The sequence below is a fragment of the Anomaloglossus baeobatrachus genome, chromosome 6 (genome assembly GCF_048569485.1).
Source record: "Anomaloglossus baeobatrachus isolate aAnoBae1 chromosome 6, aAnoBae1.hap1, whole genome shotgun sequence".
Lineage (NCBI taxonomy): Eukaryota > Metazoa > Chordata > Amphibia > Anura > Aromobatidae > Anomaloglossus > Anomaloglossus baeobatrachus.
Window position 1 is genome coordinate 488,241,588 of NC_134358.1, and position 22,366 is coordinate 488,263,953.

A 22,366-nucleotide genomic window follows, 5' to 3' on the forward strand; every position below is an offset into this window, starting at 1 on the left:
ACAGTGCAAATCCCATTCAAGTGACCTCATTTTGAAAACTACACCCCTTCAAGGAATTTATCTAGTGGTGTAGAGAGCATCTTGAACCCATTGATGCTACACAGAATTTTAAAATATTGGCCATAAAAATTACTTTTTTATTTTTCAATGAAAATGATGCTGAAGGCCCAAATTTTTAATTTCCACTACAGTAATAGGTGAAAATGGACCACAAAATTTGTTACGCAATTTCTCCTGAGTACAGCAATGTGTATCATATGTGGTCAGAAACTACTTTTCAGGCACAGTGCAAAACTTGAAAAGAAAGGAGCACCATATCGGACTTCAGATTTGGTTAGAATGGTTTATTTGTGTGTGCCTTGTCACCTTGGCAGAGCCTCTGAAGTAGAAAGAACAGCAGAAATCCCCCCATAAGTGACCCCATTTTACAAAAAACACCTCTTAATAAAATTTTCTAGCCATGCAGTTAGCATATTAACACCACATGTTTCACAAAATGTTATACCATTGGGCAGTGAAGAAAAAATATTACATTTTTACAAAAATGTTGTTTTAGTCCCAGATTTTACATTTTCACAAGGGATATAGATAAAGGTGATCACATAATTATTGCACAGTGAACGTGATAATACCCCATGCCAGGAGCATGGTCTAAAATATTTTTTTTTATCTTAAAACAACAAAACAAAACAAAAAAAGCCCTAAAAATATAAATGTGGTATTGCTATAATCATACTGACCCAAAGAATATAGCTGTCTTGTCACTTTTATAACACGGTAAATGGAGTAAAAAAAAAAATCTTGGATTGCGGTTTTTTATTGATTTTGCCTCATAAAAACCAGAATAGAAAATGATCCAAAAATATTGTGTCCGAAAATTGTACTAATAAAAACTTAAGCTTGTCCCACAAAAAACAAGCCCTCACATGACTCTTCCAGCAGAATAATAAATAAAACAATAGCCACCACGGTGATGCAAAAACCCCTCTATTTTGTAAAATAAAACTTTTTTTAGTGTGATAGTAGCCAAACCTACAAAAAACATAATTTAATCTGGTATCCTATAATCGTACAGACATGAGGAATAAAGTTGCCCTATCAATTTTACCACGAGGTAATCAATTGTGGATAATGTCCTAAGATAAGGGGAGATATGTGCCGCTTTCTGGGTGTAGTAGTTATATATTGACAAGGGCTGCAATGATGCTCACCTTTCGGTAGAGGAGTCAAGCATATAAAAAAATGTAGGTCCAGATTCCAATCTGACAGGCAACAGCTGATTGGTAGAGTCTGTAGTTGCTCCAGTTGTGGTTGGACATTGGTGCACAATATGACGGGAGAGAACCCAATCGTGGCAATACCACATGTGAACTGCATAAAAAATAGTAATAAAACCAATTCTTCAACTGCTGTTGATTTGTTTATTCTGCCTCCCAAAGGTCGCAGTAAGGCGGGCTTTGCACACTACGACATCGCAGGTGCGATGTGGGGTCAAGTTGAAAATGACGTACTTCCGGCATCGCATGCGTCATCATAGTGTGTAAAGGTTCGATGATACGATTAACGAGCGCAAAAGCGTCGTAATCGTATCATCGGTGCAGCGTCGGCGTAATCCATAATTACGCTGACGCGACAGTCCGATGTTGTTCCTCGCTACTGCGGCAGCACACATCGCTGTGTGTGAAGTCGCAGGAGCGAGGAACATCTCCTACCGGCGTCACCGCGGCTTCCGTAAGATATGCGGAAGGAAGGAGGTGGGCGAGATGTTTACATCCCGCTCATATCCGCCCCTCCGCTCCTATTGGCCACCTGCCGTGTGACGTCGCTGTGATGCCGCACGACCCACCCCCTTAATAAGGAGGCAGGTTACCGGCCAGAGCGACGTCCCAGGACAGGCGAGTCCATGTGAAGCTGCCGTAGCGATAATGTTCGCTACGGCAGCTATCACAAGGATATCGCAGCTGCGACGGGGGCGGGGACTATCGCACTTGGCATCGCAGCATCGGCTTGCGATGTCACAGCGTGCAAAGTACCCCTAAGGCTCAGCTCACATTTATCCTACTCTCTACGTCAAGCACTTACACCAGGGATTACATGTAAATCTCTGAAAACCGTGATTCAGACAAAATTCCCAACTGAAAACTCACTGCTATGAGGCAGAGGGAGTCACTTTGCACTCCCATCTGGCTTGTGATCTGGCGGTGTTCATCTTTTTGCGCGTCTTATTAGGTGTGCATCACAGTGCGGTCAGCAGTTTTGTGCATCTTTGAGAAGATGGACATCTCTGAGTAGAGGCCAGACAGACTCCAGAGTCATTCTGCTGACTCATTATAGTGAGTGGATCCAACGGGGTTGTCACCTGAATCACGTATTTCAGAGATGTAGACGGAAACCATGATGTAAGTGCTCAGCATAGAGCACAGGATAAATGTGATCTGATCCAAAATGTTGTGTGCCCTAATTGCCACAAAATAGCATTCAACTCAACCCACAAAAAAACCAAGTCCACCACTCAGGCCCATCATCTGTTAACGTAAATATAGGGGGCTTCCTTGTTACTGGTAGCACAAAAGCTCTGGAAAGGTGAAAAAATAGTAATTTTTTATTTTCACAGCTCAATGTTATACAATTTTGTGAATCACCTGAGGTGTACAATTGCTCACTACACCCCAACATGAATTCTTTCAGAGGCGTAGTTTCAAAAATGGTTTTATATGTCAGGAGATCTTTAAATGTGACATCGCATTTACAATCTATTTCAGGCAAAATGGTGCGCCTTCACCTCCAAGCCCTGCCATGCACCTAAACAATAGTTTTCAATTACACATGGGATGTACTCAAGAAAAATTGTACAACAAATTGTGTGGTGCTTTATTTCCTGTTATCTTTGTGAAAATAAAAAAAGGTGGGGTTAAAACAACGTGGGTTGTTTTTGCTGGAAAGCTTAGTTTTTTTATTTTCACAGCTCAACGTTCTAAAATTCTGTGAAACATCTTTGGGTTCAAGGTACTCCCCACATATCTAGATAAGTTCCTTGAGGTGTCTTTTTTACAAAATGGGATCACTTGTGGGATTTTTTAAACTGTTTAAGCACATCAAGAGCTCTTTAAATGCAACGTGGTGTCTGCTAACAATGTCAGCCAATTTTGCATTCCAAAAGTCAAATTGTGTTCCTTCCCTTCCAAATCCTGCTGTGCACCAAAATAGTCATTTCCCACCACATTTGGGGTATCTGCATACAAGGGTAACACATCATACGGTGCCTTTTCTTGTGTTACCCTTGTGAAAATCTAAAATTTGAGGCTAAAACAACATTTTTGTTGCAAAATTGCCTTTTCTCATTTCCACAGCTCTACGTTACAAAATTTTGTGAACCATTTGGCAGTTTAAGCTGCTCACTACACATCTAATTAGAACAGCAGTCCTCTAGATAACTTCCTTAAGGGGGCTTGTTTGCAAAATGAGGTCACTTGTATTGGGTTTCTACTTTTTAGGCACATCAGGGCCCTGCAATCGTTGCTTTTTCCCTTCCGAGCCCTGCCATGTGCCCAAACAGTAGTTTTCCACCACATATCGGTGTACTGAGAATAAATTGGACAATAAATTATAGGATGCATTTTTTTCTGTTACTCTTGTGAAAATGCAACACATGGGGCTAAAGTAACTTTTTTTGTGGGAAAAAAGTTATTTTTAAACCCTCCTAACTTCATAACAAATCAAATTATGTTTCAAGAATGGTGCTGATGTCAAGTAGACATGTGATAAATGTTATTTCTGAACTAGTTTGTGTGATATAACTCTCTAGTTTAAAGGGAACCTGTCACCAGATTTGGGACCTATAAGCTGCGGCCACCACCAGTGGGCTCTTATATACAGCATTCTAACATGCTGTATATAAGAGCCCAGGCCACTGTATAGAACGTAAAAATCACTTTATAATACTTACCTAAACTGTCACTGTGGTGGAGTTGGGTCATATGGGCATCTCGGTTCTCCGGTGCCAGTTCATCCTCTTTCGGCCATCTTTGTCGTCCTTCTTCTGAAGCCGGGGGGGGGGGAATGAAGCGTCCTACGTCATCCACACTCACCGGCATTGAGGTCCTGCGCAGGCGCACTTTGATCTACCCTGAGCAGGGCAGATCAAAGTATTGTAGTGCGCCTGCATGGGACCGGTGAGTGTGTATGACGTCATGCACACAGGCTTCAGAAGGAGGATGAAGATGGCCGAAAGAGGAGGCATCGACACTGGAGAACAGAGACGCCCATATAACCCAACTCCACCGCAGCGACCGTTTAGGTGAGTATTATAAAGTGATTTTTATGTTCAACACAGCGGCCTGGGCTCTTATTTACAGCATGTGAGAATGCTGTATGTAAGAGCCCACTGATGGTGGCCGCAGATTATAGACCCCAAATCTGCTGACAGAGTTCCCACCAAAATTCAGTTTGAAAATAGAGAAATTTTAAAAATGTTTGCCAAAATTCTGATATTTTCACAAATAAATACAAAAAATATCATTGTAAATTTACCACTAACATGAAGTAGAATATGTATTGAAAAAAAAAACAGTCTCAGAATCACTGGAATCTGTTGAAGCATTCCAGGGTTATTACTTCATAAAGTTTCACTGGTCAGAATTAAAAAAAATTGGCCTGGTTAGTGGGCTCGGGGGTGAAGGGGGTTAAGTAAAAGAATAACGCAAAGATTTAACACTTTTATGTGTTTGTTTTGTATTAATAAACAAGTTTGAAGTCAACTGACTGTGATGAAATGTAGACGTGTTTTAGGGCTATAGGGTCAGGGACAATATCTAAGTAAAGTTATTTTTCTTACACCTTTAAAATTAATATAATTTTAAATATTGTGTAATTGCATTTTTTTTAAGTTAATGCAAATATATGATTTAAAAAAATAAAAAAAAATAAATTTTACTTTTTTATAGTTTTCTCTAAGCTAATTTATTTAATTCAATGTTCATTTAAAGAACTACAAGCTGACGGCAGTGCTTATAATTTTTTTATATGATTTTGTATTTTGGCAGTTTTTTTACAATATGAAATATTTATTTCCTTATGCACATCCTACACAACTCCTAGTAATATCCAATATCCAATATCACAGTTTTGGATTTTTTTAATGGCTTGCCAAGATATAAATTCCTCCTTTGAAATAATGGCTAAATAGATGGTTGTGATATATTTGGTGCAGTCCAACAGTTGAAGTTCATTAATAATTGGAATGTTGTGGAGTATGAAGTAATGAATACTAATTACTCCTTTCATGTCTGACAGCACCCTGCGGACCAATCCATCAGCTCAGACTTTAATTTGGTTCCAGTAATGGTTCTATCAATAGTACATTAATTCTGTGTTGAAAAGATATACAGTTGAACCTGACCCACACTGTAGACTTTGGTGTCATAAAATGGCCTCATACTGACAACAACTAGGCAATTACAAATAATTAAATCTGCTGCGCTTTAGACACTACTAATTTAAAATAAAATATGTCTTATGATATCAATTGACAGTGGAAAGCGTAGCAGGAAATATTTATTGAATTGTATCCATTCCAAAGCAAATTTCCGTGCTTGCTTTTTATACGACTGTGAAGGATCTTTAGAAAATAGTAATAGAACTCTGACTACCTGAAATTCTGTGACTTCTTATGATGAGATTAACTTTATTAAATAATTTTGAAGTTTGGTCTGTTTGTAAGGAAAGTTTTATACAGTAATAATATATATGTTTTTAACCGCTTCCTGACTGCTGACTAGATAAACATCAGCGCTTGATGGAGTTTGTGCAGTGCCAAAGTTTCTCTGCAGGTAGACTGGGATCGGGACCTCTAGAGTCCCGTATGCACCGGGATTCCATTGCAGAATGCTAGTTCTGATTGTCTCACGTCCCGATAATATTAACCATGTGCTATCTTCTACATGCTGCTACCAATAGTAATTGCTGAATGTAGAAGCTTGTGAGAGAGAGTGGACTCCTTCTCTCACCCCTCTAGCCTTTTCCATGACATGAAACCTATATCACAAAGAACTCCATAAAACAAATCTAAAAAAATCTTGATTCTTTATTTCATCATCAGTAATAAAGCCCTATATGATATGTCACAGTATACAATGATATTTCATCTTTAATACACTTTACTCAGTATTATATGTGAAATAGATGTATATATGATCAAGAAAGTTTGATCAAAAACATAGAGAACAGCTCAACACCAAAGTACAATATAGTACTTGCTTTAAATAGCACTTTACTGAAAAGTATATATGACATAATGCATATATATATATATATATATATATATATATATATATATATATATATATATATATATATATATGTATATATGCCTAATTGCTTCAATAGCAAAAAAATATAATAATTAGTGCCCCTACTCATAGAATGATTAAGTAGGATCTTTTCCAATGTAGGTTGCATATAGAATGAGTAGGCAGTAGGTGGCAATAGAGTCAGCTATTTAACAACAAGGAGCATTAAACAATAGAATTGCTATATACACCATAGGATGAATTCCCATAGATCTCACAGTGCATAGGAGAATTGGTAAACAAAGTTGCCAGTAGACCTCACAGTGCATGAAAAGGTTTAGTAAACAAAAAGATCAAAGATAATTACCGTAGAGACCCCCTGACACGTGTTTCGCCATTGTGGCTTCCTCAGAAGGGGCGTCCCATGATCACGTGGGAGTCGAGGGTTGTCATGGCAGACCGAGGTCAAATGATAACCTCCGGGTCTGCCATTTATGGTGGCCTGTTAGACTTAGCCAGAAGCACGGTGATCTGTCAGTATAGCACTGACAAGTGTATGGCAATGCCCTGTACCAGCAATCAGACTAATAAAAGTTTAGGTCCCATAAAGCAACTAAGTAAAAAAGTATTTAAAAAAATTGTAAAAATATTTAAAAAAAAAAAATTGACAAAATAAAGAACAAAAAAATATATAATTTCTATAAATACATATATTCATATGAAAGAACACATTTAATGTCACTGCATTAAGGATGTACCGATCTATAAACATTTTACACTATTTAACCACTTCAGTGAACAGCGTAACAAAAAATAAAGAAACTAAGTGGTAAAAACCAGTGCTTTTGCATCATACCGCCAAAAAAAAAACGGAATTAAACACAGTGGAAAGGTCGAATGTGAATTAAAAATGTTATTGTTGAAATTGTCATTTTGTCTCGCAAAAAAAACTAGCCACCACACAGCAGTCAGTAAAGAAATAAAAATTCTTTAGCTCTGAGTAGAGTGATGCAAAAACAATTATTTTTCCTATAAAATTGCTTTTATTGTGTAAAAGTGATAAAACATTTACAAAAATTATCTAAATTTGGTATCACTGCAATCGTACTGAGCTGAAGAATAAATATCTTATCAATTATACTGCACACTGAACTGTGTAAAAAAAAAAATCCTGAATTGCTGGTTTTTGTTCATTCTGCCTCCCAAAAATCAGAAGAGAAAGCGATGGCCAAAAATGTGGCCAAAAATTATACATAAAAACTTCAGCTCATCCTGTAAAAAACAAGCCCTTATGTGACTGTAGGCAGATAGAAAAAGTATAGCTATCCAAATAGAGTGATGCAGAAACTTTTTTAAAGCGTTGTTTTAGCATCTTAAATTGAGCCTAGTGAAATGAGAGATTTTCTCGCATTGTACTCGTGCGAGTCATACACCAGTGTGACTCTACCCTTAGTGAAAAAGGCTGAATATACAACCCATGTAGATCAGATGTTGCTTGGTACACATTAAATAATGCATAAACACAGAACAAAGTCCTAAATAAATAAAGCAGCCTAGAAGTCAAAAAAATATTCAAAGATTACCTGTAGCCATGTAGATTGAGTGTGAAATAATACCCTCGGGAAGCCCCACACCTCTCGTAATAAGACATCAAAGGGGAAAAAAATGGAGTTGAAAAATTAAACTAGGCATCGATATGTATCTGGTATGGAATTGATGCCCATTGAGGTGAGTGACAGTGCCAGGCACAGCCCACTGCCACTGGTGGCGCTTTGTAGTAGATGGGACGACTGGTGGTACTTAATAATCACTAATTTGAAGTTATTTAATAGCCTTTTTACACAGACCGCAGTAATCAATGTGCACTGAGTGATTTGTAACAGATCATTCAAGATCGTTCAGTGTGCAGAGGCTGCCACAGTTTGCTGCAGCCTGTTTAGGGTCCCGTCACACGTAACGACGTTTCAGTGATCCCACCAGCGATCCGACCTGGCAGGAATCGCTAGAGCGTCGCTACATGGTCACTGGTGAGTTGTCAATCAGGCAGATCTCCACAGCGATCAGAGACCAGCCACCAGTGACCCATGTAACAATGCTGTGCTTGGTAGCCAGGGTACACATCGGATAACTATGCAAAGTGCTTTGCATAGTTATCCGATGTGTACCCTGGCTACGTGTGCAGGGAGCCGGCATTTGGCAGCCTGTAACCAGCGTACGCTGGTAACCATGGTACACATCGTGTAACTAAGCAAAGCGCTTTGCATAGTTACCCGATGTGTACCATGGTTATCAGTGTACTGCCGCTTACATAAGCAAGCATTGTTGACCTTAGGGAGATCAACATATCCACTGCGGAGACACCATCACGTGTTTCTCAACGCAGTGATTCTAGAGCATTGCCCCCTGGGAAGTATGCAAATAAGAAAGCCGCGGAGACACCATCACGTGTTTCTCAACGCTGGCAGGAAACTAGCCAGGTCTTTCACCGGGAAGGAACAACCACGGGAAGGGCAGTCTCCAGTCAAGGAGACCACCTATACCAAACATGGTATCCATCCACAGACAGCCGTTTCGGGGTATTTGCCCCTCATCAGTGTGGAGTAGGAATCTGGCTAGTGGGGGCAATGCCTAGTAAAAGACTACTTAAGCAAGCATTGTTGACCTTAGGGAGATCAACATATCCACTGCGGAGACACCATCACGTGTTTCTCAACGCAGTGATTCTAGAGCATTGCCCCCTGGGAAGTATGCAAATAAGAAAGCCGCGGAGACACCATCATGTGTTTCTCAACGCTGGCAGGAAAGTAGCCAGGTCTTTCACCGGGAAGGAACAACCACGGGAAGGGCAGTCTCCAGTCAAGGAGACCACCTATACCAAACATGGTATCCATCCACAGACAGCCGTTTCGGGGTATTTGCCCCTCATCAGTGTGGAGTAGGAATCTGGCTAGTGGGGGCAATGCCTAGTAAAAGACTACTTAAGCAAGCATTGTTGACCTTAGGGAGATCAACATATCCACTGCGGAGACACCATCACGTGTTTCTCAACGCAGTGATTCTAGAGCATTGCCCCCTGGAAAGTATGCAAATAAGAAAGCCGCGGAGACACTGTGGATGGATACCATGTTTGGTATAGGTGGTCTCCTTGACTGGAGACTGCCCTTCCCGTGGTTGTTCCTTCCCGGTGAAAGACCTGGCTAGTTTCCTGCCAGCGTTGAGAAACACGTGATGGTGTCTCCGCGGCTTTCTTATTTGCACACTTCCCAGGGGGCAATGCTCTAGAATCACTGCGTTGAGAAACGCGTGATGGTGTCTCCGCAGTGGATATGTTGATTTCCCTAAGGTCAACAATGCTTGCTTAAGTAGTCTTTTACTAGGCATTGCCCCCACTAGCCAGATTCCTACTCCTTACTGATGAGGGGCAAATACCCCGAAACGGCTGTCTGTGGATGGATACCATGTTTGGTATAGGTGGTCTCCTTGACTGGAGACTGCCCTTCCCGTGGTTGTTCCTTTCCGGTGAAAGACCTGGCTAGTTTCCTGCCAGCGTTGAGAAACACGTGATGGTGTCTCCGCTGCTTTCTTATTTGCATACTTCCCAGGGGGCAATGCTCTAGAATCACTGCGTTGAGAAACACGTGATGGTGTCTCCGCAGTGGATATGTTGATCTCCCTAAGGTCAACAATGCTTGCTTAAGTAGTCTTTTACTAGGCATTGCCCCCACTAGCCAGATTCCTACTCCACACTGATGAGGGGCAAATACCCCGAAACGGCTGTCTGTGGATGGATACCATGTTTGGTATAGGTGGTCTCCTTGACTGGAGACTGTCCTTCCCGTGGTTGTTCCTTCCCGGTGAAAGACCTGGCTAGTTTCCTGCCAGCGTTGAGAAACACGTGATGGTGTCTCCGCGGCTTTCTTATTTGCATACTTCCCAGGGGGCAATGCTCTAGAATCACTGTGTTGAGAAACACGTGATGGTGTCTCCGCAGTGGATATGTTGATCTCCCTAAGGTCAACAATGCTTGCTTAAGTAGTCTTTTACTAGGCATTGCCCCCACTAGCCAGATTCCTACTCCACACTGATGAGGGGCAAATACCCCGAAACGGCTGTCTGTGGATGGATACCATGTTTGGTATAGGTGGTCTCCTTGACTGGAGACTGCTCTTCCCGTGGTTGTTCCTTCCCGGTGAAAGACCTGGCTAGTTTCCTGCCAGCGTTGAGAAACACGTGATGGTGTCTCCGCGGCTTTCTTATTTGCATACTGCCGCTTACAGGCTGCCAGACGCCTGCTCCCTGCACATTCAGATCGTTGGTCTCCCGCCGTCAAACACACCGATGCGTGCCGCACAGCTGGGAGACCAACAAGTAAAAAATGGTCCTGATCGTTTAATCACGATCAGCGACCTTGCAGCAGGAGCCCGCTCGCTGTCGCTGCTGCTTGTCACACACAGCGATATCGCTGGCGAGGTTGCTGATACGTCACAAAACCTGTGACGTTTCAGCAATCTCGCTAGCGATCTCGCTGTGTGTGGGACGGGGGATCTACACTGAGAGATTATCTTGAAACGAATGATCTATAGAATTCTCATTCAGGATTGTCCTTCAGTGTAAGGCGGGCTTTACACGTTGCGACATCGCTACCGATATATCGTCGGAGTCACGTCGTTAGTGATGCACATCCGGCGCCGATAGCGACATCGCAACGTGTAAATCCTAGGTGCGACGATGAACGAGCACAGAAGCGTTAAAAATTGCTGATCTGTGTAACATCGTTCATTTCCATAATGTTGCTCCATCAGGAGATACGATGTTGGTTGTCGCTCCTACGTCGTCACACATCGCTGTGTGTGAAGCCACAGGAACGACAAACATCTCCTTACCTGCCTCCATCGGCAATGCGGAAGGAAGGAGGTGGGCGGGATGTTACGTCGGACGCTCATCTCCACCCCTCCGCTTCTGTTGGCCGGCCGCTTAGTGACGTCGCCGACCAGGTATGTGCGTGTGAAGCTGCCGTAGTGATAATGTTCGCTACGGCAGCATTCACCAGATATCGTACATACGACGGGGGCGGGTGCTATCGCGCTGGAAATCGCTAGCAAATGCTAGCGATGTCGCAACGAGTAAAGTACCCCTTAATGTAGTTTAAGTCATCCTCTTCCATTAAAGAGTTCATCTGATCTTTTGAAGCTTGAGCGCAGTGCAACCAGCCTACCCACTAACTGCTTGGGAAGGGGGGGTGCGTCCTCCTGTTTTAGTGACAGTTTTGTCCAGTATCATAATCGTGCTGCTGGCCTGAACTATGTTGTCTTAGAAGCTGCTGTATGAAGCAGGGGTTCAAGAACGTTAGCCAGGATTAGGAGCCAACATGTTACTTCAGTAATTCGGTTCAGTCACATTGCAATGCTACAACCTGAATAAGGCTGAGATCACATGCCCTGTAGGCTTCCGTTAGCATGGATCCGTCAGAGATCCGTCGGTAAAAAAGTTGTGCAACACACAACTTTTTTTGTCCGTGGTTATATAACGGATGTCTGCTGGCTGGATCCATTTTTAAACATAAGAGTCTATGGAGGATGAGTGTGTTGTACTTGGATTTGTAATAGAACCCTTGTTTTCTTACAAGATCACTAACAAATAAAAGATAAACAGCAATCCATTAACTGACATAGACTCCCAGGTTAAAAAAACGGATCCTGCAGAAATCAGTTTCCCAATGGATCTTTGCAGGATCCATTTTAAGGCTGGAGTCCCACTTGCGTATGACTCGTGCGAATCTCGCATCAGTATCACCCGGCACGGCCGCACACTTTCCAGATGCGAGCACCTCAGCTGCATGGAAATACATGCAGCCGACCCACTCCTGCCAGGAGAGTGTGCGGCCGTGCCGGGTTATACCGATTCGAGACTTGGACAAGTCATACGCAAGTGGAACTGTACCCTAACAGATGATTACAGAACATGTGAACGCAACCTAAGAGAGAACTTGTGTACTGAACATGTTCAAGCAGTAAACAGTAAAATAAAAGAGGATAGTTATTCGGTAGATGGAAAAAGAAGAATAAACAATATTTACATTGCAAATGTGCCTATTTTTGCAATGTCTACATGATGGCATCCAATGAAAACCATTTATTTTGTTCTTAGAGCTATTTTGACTATCAAAATAAGAAGGTGTTTGATAATCTTGTAATGTCTACTAATGCCTATAGATACGCAGTGTGCACACAAAAGCCTCCATTATTAAAAAAAAAAAAAAAAAAAACTGTTTACTGTTATATTGCTTGCTATACATTTTTCTATGGATGTTTCTATATGGAATAGAGCAGCTACCTACATTCTTCTAAGCATTAAATAAACATAGACCCCAATATACCACACAAAAATGGCCAAAAAGGCACTTTATTGACACATAAGGTAAGAAAAAAAAGGAAACATATGGGAGTAATATAAGACTTTTCCCTCATTTTCTGGCACAAAAATGTCTAAAATTTTGTAACAATTTGTTGCACAAAATATTTGCCCCATTTGGGAATTTTATGCTATTTTCAAAACGTTTTTCTTTTTAGAAAAAATGGGTGGTACAGTGTCATTGTTAGCTATGAAAATAGGCCTAATCCTTTTCTGACATTTAATGTACATGTACGTCATAATGGGGAAAAAGTTTGTCATAATGGTCAAGTGGACACGAGAAGCTGTGCCCAAATAACCATTGTCAGGAAATTGGCATAAGTGACACCTGAGCTCCTTCAGTAACAGGACGACAATCAATAAACCCCTACAAATGATTGCAGAGGTAATACAATGACCTCTGAGTCTGCCTGGTGCCGTGGCCTGATAGGTCTAATATCCTACATAAGTATTGTGGGTACAAGATTAGTGCTTTATTATAAAAATCCCATTAAGGGACTAAGTAAAAAAGGAAAAATAAAAAATTCTAAAAGTATTGAAAAACAAAACAAAGGAAAAATGTTACGCCAATCAAAACACATTTTGTACATAAAACAAACTAAAATACACATAATTGGCATAACCGCGTCCAGAATGACCCAATCTAAAACTGTCATATTAGATTTTTGTATATTTTAGATATTAAACAAAGCAATGGTTTTTTTTCTCCCCCAATATGATTGGGTAATACGTTTTGCAGGTATTTTGGAAAAGAGAGAAAAATACTAGCGTAGACATAAAGACTACTAAAAAATTATGTAAATCAACATGATGGATCTCTGTAAGTAACAACCTGTTTTAGTATCTAAATGTCATGAACTGATCATCTTTGTATGGTTATACTCAACAGATATATAAAGATAGGTGACAAAGAATGTGAATACAGCAAGAATTTTCAATTAATCCTTCATACAAAACTAGCAAATCCACATTATAAGCCTGAGCTTCAAGCTCAGACCACCCTTATTAACTTCACAGTCACTACAGATGGACTTGAGGATCAGCTATTAGCTGATGTGGTCAGCATCGAAAGACCAGATCTGGAGAACCTGAAGGTAAAGTAGTGATCATTATAGTGTAGCAATTAACAGGTAATCCTTTTAGTTTATAGGAATAGTAAACTAATGTCATAATTATCACATGGGTTGGGGTCCTACACTTGGCTCTCCTACGATCATCTGTTATTAGCTCTGCCGGTAAGGGAATGTAGGCATTGAACAGAGCAGATCATAGCAGAATGGGTAATGCTGATCAGCAATCATTTAAGAGAATAAGAGCTGATCTGCATTTCTTGTTGGGTATCGGACCCCCACTTATCTGATAATGACGTTTTATGTTAAGTATGGGTCATCAATATTATATACTTCCGTAACCCTTTTTATGCAGCCTATGGACAACCTATGATTATATGTAATATATCCATTGTGCAAAGGAAATGGTTACATACTAAGTGTAGTTGAATAAATACATTTGACCATTTTGATTCAACGTAAGAACTTTATAATAGGGATGAGTTAAATAAAATCAGCATTTCATTGGCCAGTCAGTCCAGAGTACGTTTGAATAAAATGCGATAAATGTATTAGGAATTAGGTATGTATGTATGTAGGTATGTATTAGGAAGAAGAGCGCACTCCAAACAGCACCAACATGATATAAACACTTTTTAGGGTGCGTGCCCACGATCGGTGTTTGCAGAGTTTTGGATGTAGCGTGTTTCCGCTATGTCCAGAATGATGCGTTGTGCAGGACAAGCACAGTGGATGAGATTTATAGAAATCTCATGCCCACCGTGCTCCATAAACTGACATGTGGGGCAGCTTTTAGAGCCTCAGCATGTCAATTTATACTTGTGGAAATACTAGGGCTCTGAGTAGGAGAATGCACCGAAATAACACTGTGTCAGTGACCCTGACTTTGGGCACAAATAGTTTGTTCTCCCGCCCAGGACGCTGTCACTCCAGATTGTGTGCACATACCCTTACAGTGTAACAGGAGCAGCCAGTTCTAACTGCACAAATGCACTCCCTTAGGCCAGTGCATTTGGAACTGGCTGCTCCCGTGTTTTTACATGTCTTAAGGGCACTTTACACGCTGTGATATCGCTATTGATATCGCTAGAGAGCGTACTCGCCCCTGTTGGTTGTGCATCACGGGCAAATCGCTGCCCGTGGTGCACAACATCGATTACACCCATCACACGGACTTACCTTCCCTGCGACGTCGCTGTGGCTGGTGAACTGCCTCCTTTCTAAGGGGGCGGTTCATGCGGCGCCACAGCGACGTCACACGGCAGCCGTCCAATAGAAGCGAAGGGGCGGAGATGAGCAGGCGGAATATCCCACCCACCTCCTTCCTTCCTGATTGCCGGTGGACGCAGGTAAGGAGATGTTCGTCGTTCCTGCGGTGTCACACATAAGGATGTGTGATGCCGCAGGAACGACGAACAAGCAGCGGCATGCACCACCAATGATATTATGAAAAGGAGCGACGTGTCAACGATCAACAATTTTGACGTTTTTGCGATTGTTGATCGTCGCTCCTAGCTGTCACACGCTGCGATACCGCTAACGACGCCAGATGTGCGTCACAAACACAACGACCCCGAAGATATATCGTTAGCGATGTCGCAGCGTGTAAAGCTCCCTTTAGGGGTACTTTGCACTCTATGACATCGCAAGCCGAAGGTTGCGATGCCGAGCGCGATAGTCCCCACCCCCGTCGCAGCTGCGATATCTTGTGATAGTTGCCGTAGCGAACATTATCGCTACGGCAGCTTCACACGCACTTACCTGCCCTGCGACGTTGCTCTGGCCGGCGAACCGCCTCCTTCCTAAGGGGGCGGGTCGTGTGGTGTCACAGTGATGTCACACGGCAGGTGGCCAATAAAAGCAGAGGGGCGGAGATGAGCGGGACGTAAACATCCCGCCCACCTCCTTCCTTCCTCACTGCAGCCGAGATGCAGGTAAGGCGATGTTCCTTGGTCCTGCGGCTTCACTCACAGCGATGTGTGCTGCCGCAGGAATGAGGAACAACATCGTAACATCGGTCCTTCCGAAATTATGGAAATGACCAACGCTACACCGATCATATGATTTCGACGCTTTTGCGCTCGTTAATCGTAGTAAAAAGGATTCACATACTCCAATGTCGACAGCGACGCCGGATGTGTGTCACTTTCGATTTGACCCCACCGACATCGCACCTGCGATGTCGTAGTGTGCAAAGTACTCCTTAGAGTCTGTTTTGATAGTGGAGAAAGTTGTGTTCAGTGAAAATGCCTATAATTGCCTAAAAACGATAAAGGACATTTCATCTGTATATGCTAATATACGAACTATGAAACTACTAATTAAATTGTATTTAAAAAAAATTCTACACAGTATAAAGTGTTCATAGCATGTTGATGCTGTTTGGAGTGCATTCCTCTCATTTTTGCTGTTTTTATGGATAGGAAAAATCCATGTGTGCACTCATATCTTTACTCCTTTGTATTACCTTTCGAAAAAAATGTTTTGGTCATAAATGTATTAAGAGGCACAAGTCTTTTGCTATATTTACCTGTGTTCCAAAAAAACTATATCTTGTGTAAGTTGTATTAAATCTGTTGGCAAGTAGGATAAGGCACAGCCAGACTAAATATTGAGGTGCACTTGATGCCTTCCACACTATATGTCCAATGATAAGATACAAGGCACTCTCAGAGGTTAACTATTCATGCAATTTTATTTCCAATGCAGTCTAAACATGACGTTTCAGCCACGTCGAGGCCTTCATTGGATAACTGTAATTGACAATAATTTTTTGCAATTACTAAAGTAATCAAAATATAAACAAAATGAAAAGTATATTTTTAACAAAAGGAAGAAAAAAAAATATTCTCTTGAAACACAAAACAAGTGTAATGCAATAATAGAAGAACCAGCATTCGTAGATTTATACCAAATAAAATTAGGCCATCATAGAGGAATCTCTCAACAAAGATAATGGAAAACAGTGTATTCAAAAAAGCTCATAGGGAGTATCACAAATAGGTGTACTGTATTACCTAGAGTGCTGCAGACACAATGTTACCCCGTTTTTCTGATTAGCCGCGATTGCGGTGACATCGCTCTGCAAACCTGCCCATTATCCATGATTGGTCTTTACCGCTGTCATCTATGCTGGAAGCCTCACGCAGGCGCAGCTTCATTCAGTATATGCTGCATAGCGGTGGATACCGCTGCATTTACAACTAACTCAGGCTGTCTAGTGACACAAGGTGAGGTTTAATTTCTCCTTTTTTTTTCTTTGTACTATGGTTATTGTTGTTTCCCCAAACTGACATTGTGTCTGCAGTGCTCTATGTAATACAACACACCTATCTGTGATTCACTCCCTATGAGCTTTTTTGAATACACTGTTTTCCATTATCTTTGTTGAGAGATTCCTCTATGATGGCCTAATTTTATTTGGTGTAAATATATTAATACTGGTCCTTCTATTATTGCATTATACTTGTTTTGTGTTTCAAGAGAAATTTTTTTTTCTTCCTTTTGTCAAATACATATTTTTCATTTTGTTCATATTTTGCTCACTTTAGTAATTGCAAAAAATTATTATCAATTACAGTTATGCGATGAAGGCCGCTACGTGACTGAAACATCATGTTTAGACTGCATTGGAAATAAAATTGCATGAATATTTACCCTCTGAGAGTGTTTTGTATGTTATCATTGGACGTATTACATCTGTTGTGCCTAAAGCCCCCATCACACATGGCCAGATCGCTAGCGAGATTGCTGAAACTTCACAGGTTTTGTGACGTATCAGCGACCTCGCCAGCGATATCGCTGTGTGTGACAAGCAGAAGCGAGCCAAGCGGGTCCCTGCTGCAAGGTCGCTGCTCGTGACTAAACGATCAGGACCATTTTTTGCTTGTTGGTCTCCCGCTGTGCAGCACACATCTGTGTGTTTGACGGCGGGAGACCAACGAGCGCCGGTTCTGAGTGTACAGGGAGCCGTTGTTACATGGGTCGCTGATGGCTGGTCGCTGTGAAGATCTGCCTGATTAACAGTTTAACAGCGACAATGTAGCGACATTCCAGCGATCCCTGCCAGGTCGGATCGCTAGTGGGATTGCTGGTATGTCACTATGTGTAACGGGACCCTAAGAAGGCTCCATTCAAACAGAGCTCAATTTCCACATCAGATAAATAGAAGCACAAAAATTAGCCAAAAGTAAAAATGTTTTGACAAACAAGGACTGTGCCAAAATGTGTCACTTTTGTACTCAAGGTTCGTATAAAGCAAATAAAGTCCTGATGAATATAATAAGTTAATAAAATAAAGTAGGCACATTGCAAAATTGGTGGAAAAAGAAAAAAGTTTTAAAAGAAAAAAATATTACGTGCAAAAACTGTGCCTTGTTAATCTCAGGGATCTAAATTGTTATTCCATGTAATATCTCGTGTCCTCTCAGTCCATGCTAACAAAGCAGCAAAATGAATTCAAGATAGAACTGAAGAGACTGGAAGATGAGCTGTTGATTCGCTTGTCAGCAGCAGAAGGAAACTTTTTGGGTGATATGGAGCTTGTGGAGAAACTGGAATCAACTAAAACCACAGCTGCCGAAATCCAACTCAAGGTACATTGTCTACATCTTGTAATTGTTCACTATTTATTTGAAATAAAAATGAAAATTTGCTAAACATCTTATCTTCTGAAGTTGCAAAATTAAAAAGGGGTAATTTGGATGAAATATGTTCTTAGCAAGTGTGTTACTCATAATCATGAGGTTTTAACTTTCATTTTTCCGAAGCAGATTGAGATCTATATAACACAATGATAATTTGTGATGTAATACAATGTGGTACAAAACATGAGGGAAACAATATAAAAAATGCAAAGAAAAACACAAGACAGAGCAAAATTGAAAAATGGGAAAATTAACCGGGTATCACACCAAAAGGAACGTCACTTAATGCATTAAGCACATTTCTAAACTGGCATCCGCCTCTACCAGAGAAGCGTAAACTAATGAAGTGTAACTTTTCTGAAATTTGATGGGCATGCATAGCCACACGTTGTCCATGCTCTGTCTGTATTGGCGTAGCTGACTGGGATTGGTGTGAAAATGCCAATAGTCACAATCTTTTTGTGCAGCTTCCTATTAAGGTGTTTTATAATTTGGCCGTATAGCTTTTAAAAGATCGGCATTGATTTCTTCCCTCGTGAATCACCGCCTCTTTTTATTTCCCCATGGACCACATGTTCACCTGTCCTGAAGACCCCACTCCAGTGGTTTTTTGAAGGGGTTTCAAGGCTGAAGTGGTGCTTTAAATCTAAGGTCCCCGCCCCTACTGTTATATTCACCCTCCGGCTGGCTCTGCTCCAGTCCCACTGCGCCGTCTTGTGATTTTATCTTCTGATTGTCCAAAAGTCAGAAATTATGTCACAAGCTTTAAGTTTATGAGAGACAGATAGAGGCTTACATTGAAGTGACCTCCGGCTTGCTGCATGAAACACTGGCGCGATCCAGCAAATCACAAACTGCCATAGACCGAGGGGAGTGGTGACGATAGAAGGTGAAGATGGCTGCAGATGAGTATCAGTGCTCAGGGAACTTACATTAAGAGCACCACTCCAGTGGTAAAATTAAAAAGAACCCTGGAGTGGTGCGTTAAGGCCTATGTCAGATGTCTGTGCAAATAGCTGTGCAAACTAACTGCCCGACCAAACCATAACAACTTTGTTTATGTTTTTGAGGCTGTGACACTTGGGTAAGGAAGGCCATGGCCAATCACTGCAGTCTGTGCTTGGTCTGATTTGCATGGTCGTTTGAAGCAGCCCTTACATTGCTACTAATGGAGGGGCATGTGACATCATAAAATCAATCAGCAACCTCTATTAAGAAATATAGCACATGCTCTGTTTTCCCACGTACAATGTTTTTTACCAAACTTGGAGATGGACAGGTCTGATATATGACCCACATCAGTAGCCATATCTAGTCTACTGTCCATAGAGAAGATTATACTAAAAAGGGGAAATTTGCAAAGGAACAAATCAGTGCTGATATTCTACTAACCCAGTGACTTACTGCTAATGGCAGCAGGCCACTTGACTACAATGGGACCCGTGAGCAAGGAAAATCCATTGCTGAATGATGACCCTGCTTACTACATGACATCCATCCAATACTGCTAACATCTACACAGCAGATACCTGCTGGTAACTGCACAGTTATATATAACATAAAGCATCCAGCCTCTTTAGGCACCCAACTGGACCATTGTTTAAATTCTATTCTTGTATTTGTTTACATACCAATATTTTAATACTATTGGACAGATTCATCAATTCAAGACATGTTTTGTATGCCAATCTTGATTCAGGCTTCACTAGCATAAAACGTACTAAATTTATTAAGAAGCTTGCGCAAACTGTTTAAAGAATTCAAAAAGTTTCATCTTGATCAAATAATGATTTTCCTAATTCCAGCATCACTCTTTGGCTAACCTGCCTTGAAATTCACAGAAGTTGAAACATTTATTTGCAAGATGTCCAGGTCTCTTTATAGGCATTTTGCAGAAATACCAATGTCATGTCTCTCTGGTTTCATGAGGGTCTTTATTATTTGACAGGTGGTTGAAGCCAAAGAGAATGAGATAAAAATTAATGAAGCCAGAGAACACTACAGGCCTGCAGCAGCCAGGGCGTCACTGCTTTATTTTGTTATGAGTGATCTCAGTAAAATAAATCCGATTTACCAGTTCTCACTAAAAGTAAGTACGTCTTCGCAGCCCACTGTCTTTATGTAGCTTCCAAATTGACTTAATGAACTTTCAATGATTACATTTTTCTTACCGCCTGACCTCAATTCATGGTCATGGATATATTCTAGAACTACAATAACTGGCCTAAATCGAAAATAACATGTTTGAAAGATATATTTACATAATTACCATGATCTTATATTTTTTTTAAAGTGTATCTCTCATGTTATGCTGAGAACAATTAGTGCAGAAACTTGCACTTTAATTTTTTTTGTAAATTGCTTCCATTAGTTTTTGCAAAAAATAGCAGCATGGATGGCTGAGGACTATGCTGCCTTCTAGGTTTCCTTCAAAGCAGTATATTGAAATGTGATTGCACATCACTTGGAGACTCAATCGAAGGAGACAGCATAGACCTCAGATGGTCCATACTGCTACTGAGCTCAGAATCGCAAAAAAAAGTGATATAGAGAAAAGAGGTTCACATTAAAAGAAAGAGGAAAAGTGAAAATGTTCCAGATCTTGAGGATAAAATCATCAAATTTATTCCAATATTAAATTAAAACTCCATCATTAGAATGACAACATGACTAAGAGTGGATGTTGCGTTTGAAGACATGTTGGTTTTTATTCTGTCTGTATACTCATTCTAATTATGGAGTTTTATTTTAATATTTGAAGAAATTGGATTAAGTTGCAGTGAAATCTACTAGAACAGCAACTGTATATAGAGCTAATCAGAATTGCTTTAAATCAGGGGCATGGAACCTCCAGCGCATGAGCTGTTTGTGGCTTGCGATGTCAGCTGGTCTGGCATTTACAAAGGTCCCTGGTGGGCGGCCAGCCCTTTAATTTTTCTGTTCAATGCTCACGTACTCATTACCGAATGCTGCTGCAGTGTACACAATGCTGGATTACGCGTTCTTTGTGGGCAGAGTTAGCGTATTCTATGCTCCTGTATTTTGCTGCAATAGTCGCAGTGTCATGTGATGTATAAAGCTGACACAGGGTCTCCTATGTGATGTGTGCAGTATTTGCAGAATATGCTATATCATGTGTATATACAGCAGTCTCACTGTATCCTCTGTGATGTATTTACAGCAGTCTCAGTATAGTTATGTCATGTATATACAGCACTCTTGTTGTAGCAGTTTCAGTGTATGCTATGTATGGGATGTATATACTGCATTCTCAGCGTATGCTAAGTTATACATACAAAAGTCTGTGTATCCTATTTACTATATATACAGAAGAATCTCAGTATATTCTATGCAATGTATATATAGCAGTCACAGTATATCATATATGATATATATACAGCAGTCTTGTTGCCGCATATGTAATTTTTTTTATACTCTGATGAACAAAAGGGTAACAATGTTTTGAAGTTTTGACTTTCAGGCTCCATATCTCACCACCCACTACAGCTTTTAGCATAGGACTACCTTCATTTTATAGACAATGATCTTCGCTATCTTATACATAAATTTGACTTGCAACTACTTAGCATATGATTAGTTAGGCAAATTTTTGTCATGTCACTGCATTGTTACTGTTTTTCTCCTAGTGCTGGAAACATTTTTTTCTTCCTGTATACTAGAAATTACAACCTGTTCTCATACTACCTATTAGCTCAGTGTATTAGGTTGATTCCCAAGCAAAAAAAAGAGAAACCGCATCATCCAGCTAATCTACAAGCGTCTCCCAGCCAAGAAAATTGTGAAATAAATCATATGAGAGCCATGACATTTGGAAGAATACGAAATGAAATCCATCCATCCATTCAAAAGCCAAGAAGTGGACGTTCAGGCAAAATATCAGATTCAACAAGTTTGCTTATCACAAGGTCTATCAGTTTTGGCGCGACAAACA

The 22,366-nt window shown here is 40.8% G+C and overlaps 1 protein-coding gene across 1 annotated transcript in view; it reads left to right on the forward strand.

The window, feature by feature from the left end:
- Window positions 1-22,366, forward strand: part of DNAH11 (dynein axonemal heavy chain 11) — a 498,772-nt gene that overhangs the window by 436,329 nt on the left and 40,077 nt on the right. The window contains exons 66-68 of the mRNA XM_075315388.1: window positions 13,588-13,792; window positions 18,199-18,363; window positions 20,363-20,503. Of these exons, the coding sequence (XP_075171503.1) occupies window positions 13,588-13,792; window positions 18,199-18,363; window positions 20,363-20,503 (511 nt within the window). The remainder of the gene's footprint in view (window positions 1-13,587; window positions 13,793-18,198; window positions 18,364-20,362; window positions 20,504-22,366) is intronic.